The sequence below is a fragment of the Artemia franciscana genome, unplaced genomic scaffold (assembly GCF_032884065.1).
Source record: "Artemia franciscana unplaced genomic scaffold, ASM3288406v1 PGA_scaffold_36, whole genome shotgun sequence".
Lineage (NCBI taxonomy): Eukaryota > Metazoa > Arthropoda > Branchiopoda > Anostraca > Artemiidae > Artemia > Artemia franciscana.
In genome coordinates, this window is record NW_027062672.1 from 960,082 (window position 1) to 980,042 (window position 19,961).

The 19,961-nt window shown below is 37.0% G+C and overlaps 1 protein-coding gene across 1 annotated transcript in view; it reads left to right on the forward strand.

Annotated features, from left to right (window-relative positions):
• LOC136041746 (beta-TrCP-like) overlaps positions 1 to 19,961 on the forward strand; it is a 90,466-nt gene that overhangs the window by 16,693 nt on the left and 53,812 nt on the right. The window contains exons 2-3 of the mRNA XM_065726500.1: positions 5,058 to 5,313; positions 7,626 to 7,812. Coding sequence (XP_065582572.1) covers positions 5,058 to 5,313; positions 7,626 to 7,812 — 443 coding nt within the window. The remainder of the gene's footprint in view (positions 1 to 5,057; positions 5,314 to 7,625; positions 7,813 to 19,961) is intronic.

A 19,961-nucleotide genomic window follows, 5' to 3' on the forward strand; every position in this document is an offset into this window, starting at 1 on the left:
TCCTTGCGAAAATTTTTCAAAGAAGGCACGATGCCATACTCTTTGCTCCTAAGAAAAGCTAGTTTGGATACCCTTGAGCGCAGGAGGGTTTTGTTGTGCCTCTATTTTGAAAAAATTCAGTAAAAAAACCCTCGGACTGCAATTATTTTCCCCAAACGTCACTCCACATCCAGATTACGGCCGCCTCGAGCTTTTCTGATCACATCCCTGCTTCCCCCACCCCCATTCGTTGCGTTACCTCCAGATATGAAAAAAAACTTTTGTCTACTTCATTACAGAAAAAAAAGGAATAAAATATCCCACTAGTATCTCCTTTTTTATTGGATGATGGGGCTGCCCAGGTTTCTGCACTTATTTACTAATTTTGCCCCCCCCCCCACTCTGTTTTAGTGTCCCTTTTAATTTTGATATACAGATTTATATTTCGTTCTCTTTTTTTGTGTTCATTAGCTTATTTTTGTCCTCTCCCCCTTTTTTACAAGTTTATTATCTTCTCATTTTTTAATTGAGAAGATACGTTTGACTCTTTGTCACAACTCTACTTTTTCAAACATTAAAAAACTTTAGCGTAAAGAGCGAGGCATTGAGGAGGGTACAATCCCTTTCATATACGGAACAATTTCTGTTTGTTTTAAGTTTTAACGTCGCACCTTACTTGCAGTTAAAAAAAAACTTGTTTTTTTGCATTTAATTTCTAGACGTTTTTGAATTAATACATGTTTTGATTTTGGCTCACCGCACATGAATACTTAAAACGAAATTTGCGCTTTATTTTTTTTGCTAAATAGCTTTCTCATAGTTATGATCTGAAGATTTTGATAAAACAAAGGGGTGGAGGAGGAGATCTTTTTCCCCTCCAATTGTTGGTTACTTAAAAATGCAACTAGAATTTTTATTTTTTTACGAACGCTTTTGTTAGTAATAAATATACGTAACTTACGAATTAACTTACGTAATGAACTTCTATATTTGTGTATTTTTATTACGTATCTGAGGGGGTTCGCCCCCTCATCAATACCTCGCTCTTTACACTAGAGCGTCAATTTTGTCCCAATTCTTTAAGAATGACCCTGAATCACGAAGGCCGTAGAATAAATAGTTGGAATTACTAAAAATAATTTAGCGTAAAGAGCAAGGTACTGTGGAGGAGACGAACCCCCTTTATATACGTAATATTTTCAGTTCGTTTCAAGTTGTAATGCTGCTCGTTACTTCGAGTTGAAAAAAATATTTATTTTTTCATTGTTTTTTTTTTCTTAAATAATGCTAGAAAATCCTGCGCCCCCTTCATGGAAATTCGCTTCCATCGTTATAAATTCCTCCATGGAAAGATCCTCCCATGTAACCAACTCCCCCGACCCACCCCCACCCCAACGCAAAAAAGTCCCCTTGAAAATGTCTGTACACTTAATAACCATTACTGTATGTAAACAATGATCAAAGTTTGTAACTTGCAGCCCCTCCCCCGGGGACTGTGGGGGATGAAGTCGTCCGCAAAGGCATAGTTATTAAGTTTTCGACTAAGCTGAACAGAATGGCTATCTCAAAATTTTGATCCAGTGACTTTGGTGAAAAAATGTGCGTGGAAGGGGGCCTAGGTCACCCCTAGAAAAAAACAAAAAAACAAACGAACAAATATTCACGCATCCGTGATCTGTCTTCTGGCAAAAAATGCAAAATTCCACATTTTTGTAGATAGGAGCTTGAAAGTTCTACAGTAAGGTTCTCTGATACGCTGAATCTGATGGTGTGATTTTCGTTAAGATTCTATGACTTTTAAGGTGTGTTTCCCCCTATTTTCTAAAATAAGGCAAATTTTCTCAGGCTCGTAATTTTTGATGGGTAAGACTAAACTTGATGGACTTGTATATCTAAAATCAGCATTAAAATGCGATTCTAAATGCGGTTCATTGCCACGAACTGTTTGATATAGTATTTGTTATTGGGAAGTATACATGGGGAGATTTTCCATGTCGATAGTATTCTGGGGGGAGGGGGTCTCGGGGGATGAAATTACCAGGGGAAATTTTACACGGGAGGAATTTTCCAGAATCCCTATACGAATTTTTTTTTATCTTACTTTCTCTTGTGGCGATGTTCTGGGAGAAATTTTCAGTGGACTTGGAATTTTCTGGAGAAAAGTGGGATATTCAGCTGGAAAAATTCGTAATAGAGGCATTTTCTACGAGAGCAACGGTTCGTTGGGGGGATTTCTGGGAAAAAATTTCCACGTAGGAGGGCTCCGGTATGATTTAAAAAATGATCAGAAATCAGATAAAAATGAATCTTTTTTTCTAATAAAAGTGGGCTAAGCAGAATTTTCCAGGTGGAATTGTCCACAGGAATTTTCTAGGAGAAATATTAGGCGAGGATTGAATTTTACGGGGGTGTTTTACGCAGGAGGAATTTTTTGTGGGGAAACTTTCCATTGGTCAAGTTTTTTTTAGAGAGAATAAAAGTCAGAGTAAAACCTACGGATTTATAAATTTTTAAACACGAATATAAGAAGAAATATTACACAATAAGAAAAGAATAGTGAAATGTTCGATATGATTTTGTCTTCAAATGATTGAAATTCAGATGGTTGGAAAACAATAGTAGCAAAGAGATGTATTTCTTCGAGTCATGTTAGAAAAATAAGAAATTGATTTTTTTCTGTAACCTAAATTTCTTCTTGTCCTCATCGCAAAGATGACACCGTTTATTATTTCAGTGAGGATTTAAAAGGCATTTGTCAATTAGGTCAGTTTTTGACGCCCTTGCCACATTCGCCCCCCCCCAAGATTTTCCCCTAGATCTGCCTTTGAAAAGCACAAACCTTCTGAATTATAACCCCTGGATTGGTTTTTTTTTATGGCACTTGGTAGTTCATAGATCAATCGCAAATTCTGTCGGTCTGTCTGTCTATCGGGCCCGGTTTTGCTACTTTAGGCACTTCCAGGTAAGCTAGGACGATGAAATTTGGTAAACGTATCAGGGACCGGACCAGATTAAATTAGAAATAGTCGTTTTCCCGATTTGACCATCTGGGGGGGGGAGTGGGGGTCGATTAATTCAAAAAAATAGAAAAATGATATATTTTTAACTTACTTACGGTTGATCAAATGTTAATGAAATTTGATGTTTGGAAGGATATTGTGTCTCAAAGCTCTTGTTTTAAATCCCGACCGGATCTGGTGACATTGGCGGGGGGGAGTTGGGAGGGGGAAACCTAAAATCGTAGAAAACACTTAGAGTGGAGGAATCGGGATGAAAATTGGTGGGAAAAATAAGCAGAAGTCCTAGATACATAATTGACATAACTGGAATGGATCCGCTCTCTTTGGAGTAGTTGGGGGGGGGAAGGGTTAATTCTGAAAAATTAGAAAAAATGACGTATTTTTAACTTACGAAAGAGTGATCGGATCCTCATGAAACTCCAAATTTAGAAGGACCAAGGACAATGTAACTCAGATCTCTTATTTTAAATCTCACCTGGATCCAGCGTCATTGGGGGGGGGGAGTTGCGGGGGGGGAATCTTAGAAAATACTAAAAGCGGAGAGATCGATCAGAATGAAACTGGATGGGAAGAATATAAACAAGTCTAAGATACATGACTGACATAACTGGACCGGATCCGCTGTCTTTGGTGGAGTTGGGGGGGGGGGGGTAATTCGGAAAATGAGGTATTTGAAACTTGCGGACGGGTGATCAGATCTTAATAAAATTTGATAATTAGAAGGATCTTGTGCTTTAAAGCTCTTATTTTAAATTCTGACCAGATCCTTTGACATTGGGGGGAGTTGGAGGGGGAAACCGGAATTCTTGGAAAACGTGAAAATTAGGGTATTTTTATGTTACGAATAGGTGATCGGATCGTAATAAAACTTCATATATAGAAGGATTTTATGTCTCAGATGTTCCATTTTAGACTTCGAAAACGAATGAGTTGATGAATTAATGAGTTGGAAAAACGACTTGTGCGTGAAGGAGGTGCTGCTAATATGTCAATGTTCTTCGACCTAGTACTTCGATGTTTCGCTAAAACTGGTGGTACTATCGATCTGTATTTATCACTTCTGAGAAGATATGGCCAAATTCCAGGATCAAACTGAGACGACGCTCTTGAAGGGAGGGAATATCGTATTTAGGGCGCAAATAATTGATACGGTTGATAAGAGTAGCCTAGTGCATTGACACATTGTATTTATATTTTGTTAAAATCAAAACTAAACTATATAATTATCTTGCTCCATATTCCTCAAGCTCAACAATTTTTATCCTTCAAGCATAAAATATGCTGCTAACCAATCAGATTTAAGACAAAAGGCATAATTTTTGAAAATAGTAGATATGGATACTTAAAACAGCTATTTTTGCATGTGTAAGATGACTGGCGTAAGATACAGATACATAGTATTAATTGGTAACAGCTGAGAAAACAATCAATGTTGATGCAAGCTTTTAAGCAAATTTCTTTTGATTTTAGTTTTCTTCCTCTATGTCAAAACTTTGACGTTGAAATCAAGGAAAGACAAATGTCTTTCATAAGTCTTGGCTTTCTTTTTATCTAAAGGTGTAACTATGGTAGAGTTCGGGCATAATACTAAAACATAGCTATATGGGTATGTTTGATTATACCCATAATGATTATAATCGAAAGAGCGTACAATGATTATAACAGCACCACAGTTAAATATCTACTGGGTAGAAGGACTGCTAATGTGTTGGTAGTGATAGTATGTAAAGTGCCTTTTCGAAAATATACTGGGATGAACATATATCATTTAGTCCAATTATATTTTGTATTAATTAAGAGATTTTGCATCTGTTGATTGAGTTTATTTTTTAATGAACTCTTGATACGTTCTTTGAAGATAATGTATAATTGCTGTGGCTTTTCCATCTCCTTGTCGTGTACCTATTCTCTCATGTATTCTTTTTTCTATGTCTCTTAGACAGAAATTCTTGGGTGGCTGCACCCCAAGTTTTTTTTTCGGCAAGCTAGCCAAATAACAGGTCTGCTCCCCCCCTTGCGGGTGCCTGAACTATTTTTGACATTTTTTGCTTCTTTTAGATTTGTCCTGGTAGTCCTATGTCTGTTGTTCCTGACACAGTGACGACAATTTTACCAACTAGTAAGAAGAGAGAATCGTCGGCCAAATATGAGGAGGATAGAGCTGTTTGCCTCAAATTGTTTGAAGGATGGCCGGAGGGAGATCAGGTGGAGTTTGTGGAGCAGTTGCTTGGTCGAATGTGTCATTACCAGCACGGTCATATAAATACCGTACTTCAGCCTATGCTTCAGAGAGATTTTATTTCACTTTTACCAAGTAAGTATAACGATTAATACTTTTATTTTATTTTTTTGTTTTAGGTGGCTATGGTTGAAAGGATATTGAAGTGATTGTGGAACTTGTGGTGTAATGTCGTTGGACATACTCCCCCCCCCCGAGGTTACGCTTCACCTTGAAGCGTAACGAGGGAGGGAGTTCTTCTCACAGGTTCACTGTAATATAACAATTACATTCTATTTTAACACTGTTATCAAGTATTTCAGCTGGAAATTGATGTATTTATTTCCGTTTAGAGGGGATAATGTTGCTTAAGAGATGATATGGTGAACGCAGAGGTTGTTGTTGGTGGAGTCAGTGGATTAACATGTTCTTATATATATATATATATATATATATATATATATATATATATATATATATATATATATATATATATATATATATATATATGTCTTCACCAGCATAGCATACATCTTTACTGGTATTTTATCTACTCTTTCTGCTCCGGAGCTCAGTTCTTCGGTACACACTAGAGGCTCTAAGTTTTGCCGGTCCGTATCCACGTTTGAAATATGTAGTAAAATACAGGATCCGTCTTTACAGTCCAAAACAACGATCTGGATCTCCGTTTCTTAGCGCGTTAGCCAGGAAGTGCAAGTGGGGACTGGGGGCCAGTCATCCTGTAATTTTGCAAACTCTTTCTCTTCGCCTTCCCTGGATTTATTTGTATATTAAATTGGAATTGGGTCTATTCTGACTAAGTTTACCGAGTCACGCCACTGACCCCAGTCCTGAAGGACATGTAATAGCTTTAAGACCACAGATGCCCTTTTCATGATTATACGACAGGCATTGTGCTTACCATTAGTTTTATTAACCTAATCTTGTAGGGTAGAAAAAAAAATGTCAGTGGTTGGATGGGGTCTAATAAACCCTGAAATGAAAATGTTATGGCAAAAAATTTGACGAACTTTTCTCGGTTAACCTTTACTAACACTTCAAATACATACGAGAGAATAGGAAAATATTTTAAGTAATTACAAAAGAGCTATTTTTTCTAATTAAACGACCTTTGTGATTCAGGGTAATTCTTAAAAAATTGGAACAGAATTCGAACTTTAGCGTAAAGAGTGAGGTATTGACGAGTGGGCGTAATTCCTCATATACATAATAATTTCTTTTCGTGTTAAGTTTTAATGTAGCTTCTTACTTTCAGTTGAAAAAGCTTATTTTTTTTTTATTTAATACCTCATCCGACCAGTTAAGGATTTAATAAATAAATAAATAAAGAAAATAGGGAATGATAAGCCCCCAGCAATAGTATTCGAACAAAACTCACTGCAACTCGAAATGCATTAGTCCAGCACAGAAACAAGGGATCTAAATGCTATATAAAATTAAGTAGACTATCGTGGTGAAGTCAGCTGTTAAGTTTCATAACGTGCATTGGAGAGACGATGTTACGCAATGGGCCTGGCTGCCGCCAGTGGTGTCAATTCACAAAAATGAGGGGGGAGAAAATCCATTTTCGAAATCTAGGCAGGAGTTTTTTTTCGATTTTGTTTTAAGCGAAGATACCCCTGAAAGTTTTTCTCAGTGGAAATACCAAAAAAAAAGGTTGTCTTTTTTAATGAAAATTTCAGTATATTTTTTAAATCATAGTGGGGGTGAAGTAGAGTGGGGCGTTAAAACATCTAGGGGGCAAGTGTGTCCCCATATATAATTTAGCACCACTGGCATCCACAAGTAAGCACTAATAAGAAAAATTTGCTTGTTAAAAAATTAAAAATTTTTGACTTACATAAAAGTTTATAATGTTATATTTATTCTTGAGTTTTGCTTGTTGTTAAAAGAGGGTTCCTTGGATGTTGGCTTGTTGTCTTTTTTTTCAGTATGGAAATACGACATAAAACCAGTTTTTTTTTTATTTTTTAGTTACATTTAAATTATACTGAATCATGCTAATGGTTTTCTTCTAAATTTTATAAACTTTCGGGCTTATTTGAAACCGCCGAAGTAATGATAGATGCTAAAATATAGATGAAAATTTCCGTACGTTAAAAGTGCAAGGATCGTTTCCCGTATTTTGTGAGAAATATGGGATAAATATGAGTTCAGAAAGAGAAAAAATATCCGATGTTTACTGTGTCATTTCATGTGTAGTTTTCTTTGAACGGATCTGAACAAACTTTGTTTTAACTAAAATGTACAAAAGACCTATTAGATGGTGACCTTCGTAAAGTTTTATTTCGCCAATAAGGAGGTCCTTGAACCGACATCATGGGTACCCCTTGTTTGGGGCTAGGTATCATATTTTGGTCTTATCCTTTCTTTTTTGTTCATTTCAGAAAAAGGACTGGACCATGTTGCAGAAAATATCCTTAGCTATTTAGATGCAGAAAGCTTAAGGTCAGCTGAACAAGTATGTAAAGAGTGGAGAAGGGTGGTTGCCGAGGGTATGCTTTGGAAGAAATTAATTGAAAGGAGAGTGAGAACGGATTCGCTATGGAGGGGTCTCTCTGAAAGAAAAGACTGGTAAGCTGGATATGATTATAACTAGTTACAGACCTCAAGCATTGTTTCATGATAAAACTTACCCTAATTGCTGCAGTTTTTACCCTAATTGCTACAACTGGCCACTGAGGATCAGGAATCCTTAGGTTATTCCTTTGTACCCAGTAGATGAGAGAGGTGAGAGTAATTATTAGTGAATAAAATCAGTTATTACACATCCGAGAAGAAATCTATGCTTTTATATGGGGGGGGGGTCTCCTGAGGTTTATAATTGTGACCTAAGATTTATACGTTTTTTTTGCCCTCTTGGGAAATGATCTAATATGCCCCCTCCTTAAAAACTGAAATTGTGTGGGTTTGTTTTGTGTATGTTTTTATGGCACTTAGTATCTACCAAGTGACATATAGCGATTGCAAATTCTGTCGGTCTGTTTGTCCTGGTTTTGCTACTTTAGGCACTTCCAGGTAAACTACGACGATAAAATTTGTCAGGCGTATCAGGAACCATACGATTAAATTAAAAATTGTCGTTTCCCCGATTCGACCATCTAGGGGGAGAGGGAGTGGCGGGACGGTTAAATCGGGAAAAAAAAAAGAGGTATTTTTAACTTACGAACGGGTGATCGGATCTAAATGAAATTTGATGTTAGAAAGGATATCGTGTCTCAGAGCTCTTATTTCAAATCACGATCGGATCCGGTGACATTGCGGGGAGTTGGGGGGGGGAACCTAAAATCTTGGAAAACGCTTCGAGTGGAGGGATCGGGATGAAACTTGGTGGAAAATAAATAATCACAAGTCCTAGATACGTGATTGACAAAACTGGAACGGATTCGCTCTCTTTGGGGGAGTTGGGGGGGGGGTGATTCTGAAAAATTAGAAAAAATTAGTTATTTTTAACTGACGAAGGAGTGATTGGATCTTAATGAAATTTGATATTTGGAAGGATATCGTTTCTCAGAGCTTTTATTTTGACTCCTGACCGGACCCGGTGACACTTGGGGGAGTTGTGGGGGGGAACCTAAAAGGGATGAAACTTGGTGGAATTAATAAGCACAAGTCCTAGATACGTGATTGACATAACTGGAACGGATCCGCTCTCTTTGCGGGAGTTGGGGGGGGGGGAGGTTCATTCTAGAAAATTAGAAAAAGGAGGTATTTTTGACTTACGAAAGAGTGATTGGATCGTAATGAAATTTCATATTTAGAAGGACCTCGTAACTCAGATCTATTATTTTAAATCCCGACCGGATCCAGTGTCATTGGAGGGGGGAAGGCCGGAAATCTTGAAAAACGCTTAGTGGAGAGATCAGGATGAAACTTGGTGGGAAGAATAAGCACAAGTCCAAGATATGTGACGGAAATACCCGGACCGGATCCACTCTCTTTGGTGGGGTTGGTGGGGGTAATTCAGAAAAATTAGAAAAATGAGGCATTTGTAACTTACGCACGGGTTATCAGATATTAATGAATTTTGATCTTTAGAAGGATCTTGTGCTTTATAACTCATTTTAAATCCCGACCAGATCTGGGGACATTGGGGGGAGCTGGAGGGGGAAACCGAAAATCTTGGAAAACGCTTAGAGTGGAGAGATCGGGATGAAACTTGATGAGAAGAATAAGCACAAGTTATAGATATGTGATTGACATAATTCGAACGGATCCGTTCTCTTCAGGGGAGCTGGGGGTTGTTAATTCGGAAAAATTAAAAAAATTGTGGTATTTTAACTTTGGTATGGGTGACCGAATCTTAATGGTTTAATATTTAGAAAGAACTCATTTCTCAGAGCTCTTATTTCGAACCCCGGCTTTATATGTTGACATTGGAGGGAGTTGGAGGGGGAAACTGGAAATCTTGGAAAACGCTTATAAATGTTGTAGATAGGTGATTGATGTAACCGGACTGGGTCCGCTCTCTTTGGGGGAGTTAGGGGGTGGTGTTCAGTGCTTTGGCGAGTTTGGTGCCTCTGGACGTCCTAGGACGATGAAAATTGGTAGGCTTGTCAGAGTGCTGCACAAATTGACTTGATAAAGTCGTTTTCCCCGATTCGACTATCTGGGGGGGCTAAAGGGAGAGAAAAAGTTAGAAAAATTGAGGTATTTTTAGCTTACGAGTGGGTGATCGGATCTTAATGAATTTTGATATTTAGAAGGACCTCGTTACTCAGAGCTCTTATTTTAAATCCCGACCGGCATTAAGCTTCTGATTTTCCTTTTAAAAGCAATCTATTGATTCTTAGAATTTTGCCAGAGCTCATACTATATGAGCTCTTGGCTCTTGGGTCTTCCGACCTCGTCACAAGTACTATATAAGCTCTTAGCTCTTGTTTTGTTCATGGCTTCATTATTTTAATTTCATGGGTTGGTAATTCTGCCCATGATTGAATCCGTCTGTGGATGTTGCACTGCTGCTGCCGTGCTTGGGACTTGGGATGACCACGACCAATGTAACTGGACTTGAATACCCAGAATGTATTGGTGTACATAGTAAAGACTCAATCTTTATTTCTGAAATCAATTGACCCTATTCCTGAATAGAACTGTGATAACTCACTAAGAAACAACATAGAATAATTTTACCTGTACACAGGAGGGGGTAGGGAAAGGTTGGTCAGAAATCCACCCCCCCCCCCTACATTTTAGAATTTGAGAAATAGTTTTGTGAAAATGCTCCTTTTTCATGCTTAACCCCCTTCTTCTTGGGGAAGTTATCAAGTTGTTGGGAGGGGAATGGAGCCGAAGCCGCTCCCCATTGCTGGAGTGCCTTGCTTGTACACACTTCTTTAGCAAATGTTTCAAAATCTCTTCTCTTCTTCCCTTATAAGCATCAAATTAGATAATCAAGTACTAAGAGTCAAATGCTCTTGTCGTTCAATGGCTCTTTGGGCTTCATGAGTGTCTTCTGTATGAAGAAGCAAACTCTCTAAACAGGATATTATGACAATAAAGGATAAACAGCAGATTAAAAAGAACAAGCTAGATTTTGCTTTTTTCTAACTTATTTTGTTGCTACAAATATTGCAAATTAAAGATATATTAGGTTGTGAGTAGAATCCTTTCAATAGTTTTGACAACATCCATAGCCACTACTCTTTTCTTCCTTTAATGACAAGATCACGAAGAAGGCTTAACGGTGATTCCCTCAAGACGCACGTTTCGTCATTGGGAATGTTTTCCAAGAGACGGAGGTGCATGTTACGCCATAGGGAATGTTTACTTTTGCCTGTTACATAATATAGAGTGTATAAAAACCTACGAGGGCTAAGAAAAAACCTTCAGGGCTTCCTTACTCCAGGATTTCTAAGATTCTTACAAAAACCTACAGGGGGCCCGCTAAATCAGGATTTCCTTGGGCTTTACCTAATAGTTTCCTTAAACAAAACCTACGCTAAATCAGGATTTCCTTGGTTTGTACTTAATAGTTTCTTAAAAAATACACGCTAACTCAGGATTCCCTTGGATGTTATGTTTGAAAACTTATGAGGGCCTAGAAAAAACCTTCTGGGCTTCTTTACCCCCTATGATTTCTAAGGTTAATGTCTTAGTTTTTCTGATTCTTAAAAAAACGCGCGTGTTGAGTACACTTACGTAATACGGTATCTCTGTTACATCATAGGGAATGTTTTCTACGATATGATGGTGTCTGTCACGTAATATAAGATTGTTTGCCTAAATTGAGGATGACGTAATCATGCGTGACTTGATGGATTTATTGGGAGTGACGCAATCTCGTGTCACTTTGCAAGTTAATACTTTAAGATTTTTTTCTTTGGAATTTCTTTTTCTTTCAATGCAGGTAACTTTTTTTCAGGTAACCTTTATATTCAAATGATTTTTGTCCCTATTAGGATTCGAAAGGGCCCTTTCCATCCAACCCAACTGCTCCTTAGACAGTTGGACCAGCAATGTATTTCTAACATTATTTTTCAGGAATAGATTCTACGATATAACAAATTTTACACGCTGAGAATTTTCATGTCTCGCTTACTAGAATGATTAAGCTATTGATTACGTGTTTTTCTTATGACTGCAATACTTGAGATGCAGAGGGGAAAGTTGATTCCTAGAGTTTGATTACATTTGAAGTTCACCTGCTTGCTATACTTTAGAAGGGTATTATAAACCCAGAAAAAGCGATTCAACACTTCTTATGGATATGATCCTAGCATTTTGGAGGGTCCTTCTTAGAGGATTTCTAGAAATGTTTTATTAGAGAAAGATATAAACTTGTTCAAAACATATGAAAATACTCCTTCTTAGAGAATGTTTAGAGATCAAAATATAGAAAAATGGGGGTACACGAATGTGACTTAATTCTATATTTTGTTGATTTTTCTTTTCATTATTTCCTACCAATCCCCAGCGTGTGACACTCAATGGTTGGTCCATCCCGTAGGGAGAAATTTTAACGGGGCAGAGGGCTAGCAACCAATAACAGAGAAGGGGTTATAATTAGATAAATTTAAACCAAATTAAGAGTTATTTTGGAGAAGTTTTCATGGAAATGCTACGTGTCTTTGAGCCATGGCTATGCATATTCACGCCACCGCGGCATTATGTGGCTTAACCACCCCCTAGCAATCAATTCCTGCAGTCCCCTAACATCCAATTCCACCAGTCCCCCTAACATTTAATTCCACCGGGGCATAGAAACCAACTCCAATGGGGTCTTTGTGAGATATTCCAGTGGGACCCCTAACATCCAATTCCACCGGGGGCCTAGAAATCAATTCCAATGGGGCCTTAGCGAGCTATTCCAGTGGGACTACCAACATCCATTTTAACCGGGGAATGGCAAATGTCAGCGCCAGCGCTATCTAGAAAGATTCAATTCTCTTTTTGAGGCAACCGGAAGAGGTGATAGAAATGGATGCTTATTTTATCCAGAATTGAATCTACCGACACGTTAAAAATCGCTTGGTCGATTTTCGACTAGTCATGACAGTGTAGAGGTCCTGAAGGACAAAGGTACTTTGATGACCAAAAGATTGGAAATTGATTGACCAGGCTATGGGATTAGCCAATTGAAAATCAAACATGATCTTTACTATATTGGCTTGTAAATTACTGGATACCGAAACATGAACTAAGTTGGAAGTTCGCAAGGACCTATAACATACGCAAAATTGCGCGTTTAATCCAAACAATCAAGAAATCGCTCAATTTACCCTTAACTAGTGTTGTACGCGGCGACGCTTGAAAATTTGCCTACATTCATCTGAAGACCCTCCAAGAGTTAGAAACGTACTTTTTGACGCTTAAGACACACCTCTCCCCCAACCTACACAAAGAACCACCGACCCTTCTCTATAATAGCTGAAGCTCTATTCGGTAGACAACTTTTTAAAGCCTTAACCGGATTATCTACTCATATTAACCGTTAAAGTAAATGTCTGTTACCGTTTATTTTGTAGGATTACCCGCACCCTGAGAAATGAATGCGCTACCATACGGCACTACCGCCTCTGAAACTGGACTTTGATATGAGTATAGTTTTCAATAATTCTAAATCATTTAACCATCTCAGAAATTTCACATAATTGCTTTTTGGCCTTCTTTTGGCTAGAATTGTTGTTATGCACGACGGTATGACTGAAAACGCCGCTTTGCTGTGGGACACTCTTATCGGCCAAAATAAATATCTATGTTAACTGTTTATTTTTTTGACTACCTGTATCTTTGGAATCAAATGCGCCATTGTATCAGTTTGGGTTTCGCGCAAAGTATTCTACAGAACATGCTTGTAATAGACTTCTTCAGATTATACGACGATCTTTAGATTATAATCTTATTCCTGCAGCCATTTTTCTTGATGAAAAGAAAACTTTTGACAGCCTAACACATAAGATTCTCATTGGTAAACTTTATCATCTTGGTGTGTATGGGGAAGCATTGTCTTGGTTCTCTTCATACTTAACTGACAGATCTATCGCCACGGAAGTTACAGACGAAAAAGCTCCATTTTAATACGGAGTACCCCAAGGTTCTATTCCTGGGCCAACCCTCTTCCTCATCTATGTGAACCATCTCTACCGACTTTTTAACACCCCAATTAACAATGTTTGCTGTGGATTGTGTCACAAATCTTACTCTGAGAGTATGTTGGTGTTCAAATCTGATAGTCGAGGAGAATTAATAGCATTTGCAGATGACACTGCTTTAGGTGCTGCAGATCCGGATGAATCATCCCTTATTCTAAAGCTTCAAGCAATGGCTGAGAAAATACTCTCTTGGTTTGACATAAATCAACTAACTTTAAATGTAAAAAAGTCATACCTTCTTATTTTTTCTCGTAAAGATGTGAGCTGTGCCACAATTACTGAGCTTCATACACCAAGAGGCTCCATAAGTTGTCCCTCGGATTAATATGTGCGATTCCTGGGAGTTCTTTTGGATGAAAATTTATCATTTAAGTGGCATGTTCAAATAATAAGAGTGAAACTTTCCCGTGGACTTGGGATTATGCGAAAATTAAAGCGTTTATATCCTTTCCCTATCCCCCGTCTTTTATACTTCTCACCCCCTCAAGATTAAATATATTTATGTTTTATCTCTATCTTCGTTGGCATATCAATACTTCCAGGGAGATCTCCCATTTTGTTTTTCGGGACTGCTCAAACTAGTAGGGGAAGTAAATTTGTATATGGTTCATAACCGGGAGGATGTGATGATTCCAGCTAGTCCCTTGGTTCGCTCAGACTTCGGCCTGGCTGTGACTGAGGGCGTGCTTGGAACTTGGTTCCCGCTGAGATCCGGCAGTCACGAACACTTGGCTCCTTTAAGAGACAGATGAAAAGTTTCTTATTAAAGGCTTCCTATTAAATGTTTCTTATGTTTTTTTTTCTTTTTTGACCTGTTGCTTTGTTGGTGTTGTATCCTCGATTACACAGAGAATTTTAATTTGTATTTTATTGTCGGATGATGTGGGGTTCGCTGTTTCGTAGGGACTGCTGGTGAATTGATTTCTTTTCCTTATAAATTTATATTTAGATGTTGATTAGTATGTTTATGATAAGTTTTATGATTCTTTATTTATTATATGCCAAATCCCAAATAACGGGCCATTGAGCCCTTTGGTATATTGTTTTTGTTATTGTTATTTTATGAAAATAAGCAGAACTTGAACTTGTACTGCAATACTGACGCTCTGTCACCCCATCATCGTTCCTAAGACGTCTTTTCAATTTTTTAATAAAGTGATATCCAATTCCATTTCCCCGTTTCTGACCCTTTTTCTGACAGAGAATTTTTGTGCAACTGCTTCCGTGGTAATCTATGGCGGTCATTGACAATAGCTAATTTATTATACGGTTTTCAATCACTATCATTTTGCATTGGAAGAATAAGCACTCACATAGAACTTGTTGCATGCTGATTTTTCTCTTCGTGAAACTTGTACATTGAAGTTTCATGGTTTTTCAGGGAAACTTTTTATAGAACTTCTTATGTGATGATTTCTGCTCCTGGAAGTTATTGCGTCCTGATTTTTTTGCTCGTGAAGCCTCTTGCATATTGATTTTTCTCCTCGTGAAACTGATATTGCGCATGGAACTTGTTGCTCGCTGATTTTTTTCATGGAACTTGTTGCGTGCTAATTTCTATTCATGAAACCTGTTGCATGTTGATTTTTCTTTTTGCGAAACTTGTACATTGATTTTTCTCCTCGTGAAACTCATTTTTGTCGATAGAACTTGCTGCGTCCTGATTTTTGTTCGCGAAACTTGTTGTACGTTGAATTTTCTCTTTGTGAAACTTGTACATGATTTTTCTCCTCGTGAAACTGATCTTGCTCTCGGAACTTGCTGCGAGCAGATTTTCATGAACGAAAAACAGCACGCAGCAAGTTCCACGAACAAAAATCCCTACGCAACAAGTCTCATGAACAAAATCAATTTCACGTGGAGACAAATCAATGGACAATTTTTCACGAAAAAATCAGCATGTGTCACAATAAAAAATCAGCATGCATCAAGTTCCGCAAACAAACAACAAAATCAGCACGTAACAAGTACCAAGAACAAAATCATTTTTACGAGGAGAAAAATCAGTATGCGAGTTTCACAAAGAGAAAAATCAATAGGCAACAAGTTTCACTAACAAAAATCAATATGCAACAAGTTCCACGAACAAAAATCAACAAGCAATATGTTCCTTGAACAAAATAAGTTTTATGATGAGAAAATCGGTGTCCAAGTATCATGAAAAAAAATCAACATGCAAAAAGTTTTTTGAACAAAAATCAGCACGCAACAATTCCATGAACAAAATCAGCACGTAACAAGTTCCATGAACAAAAATAGTTGCATGCGGAGAAAAGTCAACGAACAAGTTTTACGAAGAGAAAAAATGAACAAAAAGCAATTTTCACGAACAAAAATCAGCACGCTACAGGCTCCACGAACAGTAACAAACACGCAACAAGTTCCACGAACAAAATTAGTTTCACGAGGAGAAAATCAATGTACAAGTTTCATGAAGAGTAAAATGAACATGCACCAAACTTAATGACCCAAAAAAAAGTGTACAGTTTGACGAAGAAAAAAATCAACATTTAGCAAATTTCATGAACAAAACAAGCACGCGACGAGTTCCATGAACAAAAACAGTTTCACAAGGAGAAAAATCAATATACAAGTTTTACGAAGAGAAAAATCAGCACGGAGCAAATCCCACGACCAAAAAAATTAGTCTGCAACGAGTTCAATGAACAAAATCAGTTTCATGAGGAGAAAAATCAATTTACAAGTTTCACGAAGAGAAAAATCAGCATGCAATAACTTTCACGAACAAAAATTTGCACGCAACAAGTTCCATGAATACAAATGAGCACGCAACAAGTTGCGTGAACGAAATCAGTTTCACGAGGAGAAAAATCAATGTACAAGTTTCACGAAGAGAAAATCAACATGGAACAAGTTCCATATGCAAAATCAGTTTTAATTCGATCAGAAAATTAATATACAACTTTTAAGAAGAGAAAAATCAAATACAAGTTGTTTCACGAACAAAAATCAGCACACAACAAGTTATGCGAAAAAACCTGCACCCAACAAGTTCCATGAACAAAACCAGTTCGAGAAAAATTAATGTATAAGTTTCACGATTAGGAAAATCAATATGCAAGAAGTTTCACGAACAAAAAAAAATCACCACGCATTAAGTTCCAGAAACAAAAATCAATATGTAAAAATTTGCTTAAACAAAATAAATCTCGGAAGGAAAAAAAATAATTTACAAGTTTCTCGAATAGAAAAATCAACATGCAACAAGTTTCACGAACAAAAAATCAGCATATGTGGTCTTCGATGAAGTTTGGTCCTCGTCGCTATTTGTATAAGAATCAGCATGCACGAAGTTCCACGAGCATAAATCAGCGCGTAACAAGTTCCAGGAACAAAAATCAGCATGCGACAGTTTCCATGAACAAAATCAGTTTCACGAACAAAAATGTCCATGTGTTGTCTTTGACGGAGTTTGGTGTTTTTCGCTGTTTGTATAAAAAATCAGCTTGCACAAGTTTCAAGGACAGAAATCAACGCACAACAAGTTCCACGAACAAAAATCAGTACGTGACAATTTCTACGAAGCAAATCAGTTTCAAGAAAAAAATGTGGTATTCGACGAATTGTAGTCTTCGTCGCCATTTATACAAAAATCAGCATGCACCAAGTTTCACGAACAAAAATCAGCACGCGACATTTCCTATGAACAAAATCGGTTTCATGTTGAGAAAATCGTTGTAGAACTTTCATGAAGTGATAAATCAACATGCAACAAGTTTTGCGAGCAAAATCAGCACACAACAAATTCCATGAATAAAAATCAGCACATAACAAGTAAGCACGTAACAAGTTCCAGGAACAAAAATAAGTACCTACAAGTTCCATGGACAAAATAAGTTTCACAAGGAGAAAAATCAATGTACAAATTTCACGAAGTGAAAAATCAACATGCAACAAGTTTCGCGAATAAAATCAGCACGAAACAAGTTCCACGAACAAAAATTAGTACGCAACAAGTTCTATGAACAAAATTAGTTTTACGAGGAGATAAATCAATATCAATAAATCAATAAAGTTTATTGATTTAAAAAATCAATAAAGTTTCACGAAGAAAAGAAAAATTAACATGTAACAAGTTTCATGAACAAAATCAGCACGCGATGATTTCTATGTGCAAAATCAGTTTCGCGAGGAGAAAAATCAACGTTTTACAAGATTCAGGAACAAAAATTAGGATGTAGCCAGTTCAAGGAACAAAATCACCACGCAGCAAGTTTCATGATGTACAAGTTCCCGAAGGAAAAAATCGGCATTCAACTAGTTTCACGAACAAAAATCAGTACGCAACAAGCTTCTTGAAAGAAATCAAAACGCAGCAAGTTCCATGAACCAAAACAGTTTCATTGCTAGAAAAATAAATGGACAAGTTTCACGAAGAGAAAAAAATGAATATGCAGCATGTTTCACGAGCAAAAATCAGCACGCGATAGGCTCCACGAATAATAATCAGCACGCAACAAGTTCCACGGACAGAATCAGTTTCACGAGGAGATAATATCCATTTACAAGTTTCCTGAAGGCAAAAATCAACATGCAACAAGTTTTACGAACAAAAAATCAGCCCATAACAGGTTCCACGAACAATAATCAACACGTAAAAAGTTCCATGAATAAAATCAGTTTCACGAGGAGAAAAAATTAATTTACAAGTTTCACAAAGAGAAAAATCAAAATGCAACAAGTTTCAGGAACAAAATCAGCAAGTAACGAGTTCCATGAACAAATCAGTTTCACGAGGAGAAAAACCAGTGTACAAGTTTCACGAAGGGAAAAATTAACGCGTAACAAGTTTCATAAGAAAAATTAGCACGCAGCAAGCTTTTTGTCTTCATGAAACTAGTACATTTATTATTTCTCCTCTTGAAACTTATTTTATTCCTGGAACCTGTTGCGTGTTGATTTCTCTTCACTATACTTGTTGCATGTTGATTTCTCTTCACGAAACTTGTTGCATGTTGATAATCAGTTAGATTATTTAGGAAATAAAAAACAAAATAAAAATGAAAATTTTACTTTAAGTATGATTATTTGTTTTGGAATCTTTCTCTGTTTTAATGTATTATGAACGATTTTTGAAGTGATTCATCTTTGGGTTAGTGGAAACCCAGATTCTGCCACCTTTAAAAACATCTAATGACCTAAACTTCTAAATTGCTTTTTGCGACAAAACCGGAGCTAATAGATGAACATGTAGGGGAGTATAGCTCTGTGCATATGAGTCCTTAGCTTAACATGAATTTCTAGCGTTTATGACTTTGGGCCAATATAGTCAAGGCTGATTGTAAAAAGAAAAGAACGAAATGTGATTAATAGAAACACATTATGTCTATAGGCTACTTTAATTTCTAGCTAAGCATCAACTTCACATCTGGGGGGTTACGAGGTTTGAACCCCCTCCCAAAATTGTGCCCGACTTGTAAAATCATTACAAAATTGCATACACTCAAACTTTTTATGTGTCTTTTAATTTTTTGTCTTTTAATACCTCCCCCTCCCGAAAAAGTACTTCCTTCGGATAAAAACTGGCCACACCATTGCTTACTATACATGTAAACTGGACTTACAGGCTTGAAATATATTTTTATGTGCTGTGGGGATAGTGGAATGCAAAGGGGTAGTTAAAAATAAATGACACTAAAATTCTAAAATCGTGAATAGCCATCCTTACAATTTATGATTTGGTTCACCTCGTCGAGTTAAATTAGGCTTGGAAACTTCAAGCTGTTACCTAAACAGGCCGGGTCTTCAAGTTCTGATCGTTGAACCCTTTTCAAGTTCAAACTTGAACTTCTTGTTTATTAATTGAATGTTACTGCCAAACATATTTAGTAGTAGCCTGTTACCAGGGGAAATTTTGTGACTAAAATCTACAAGAACTTGGCAAAAAAATAATATAATAAGTAAATAAGTAAATAAAAAAATGATTGTCGCAAGTAATTCCTGTTAATGAGATTGCCTACATTCATTAAACCCATTGACAATGCCACCATCTTTTGTTATAACCCTACGTACTCGCTGTAAATTATCATAGTAAATGTCAAAGAAGTAATAAAGGGGGATAAGTTTTAATTTAAAGAAATGTGACTAAAAATAAAAAAAAAACGATTG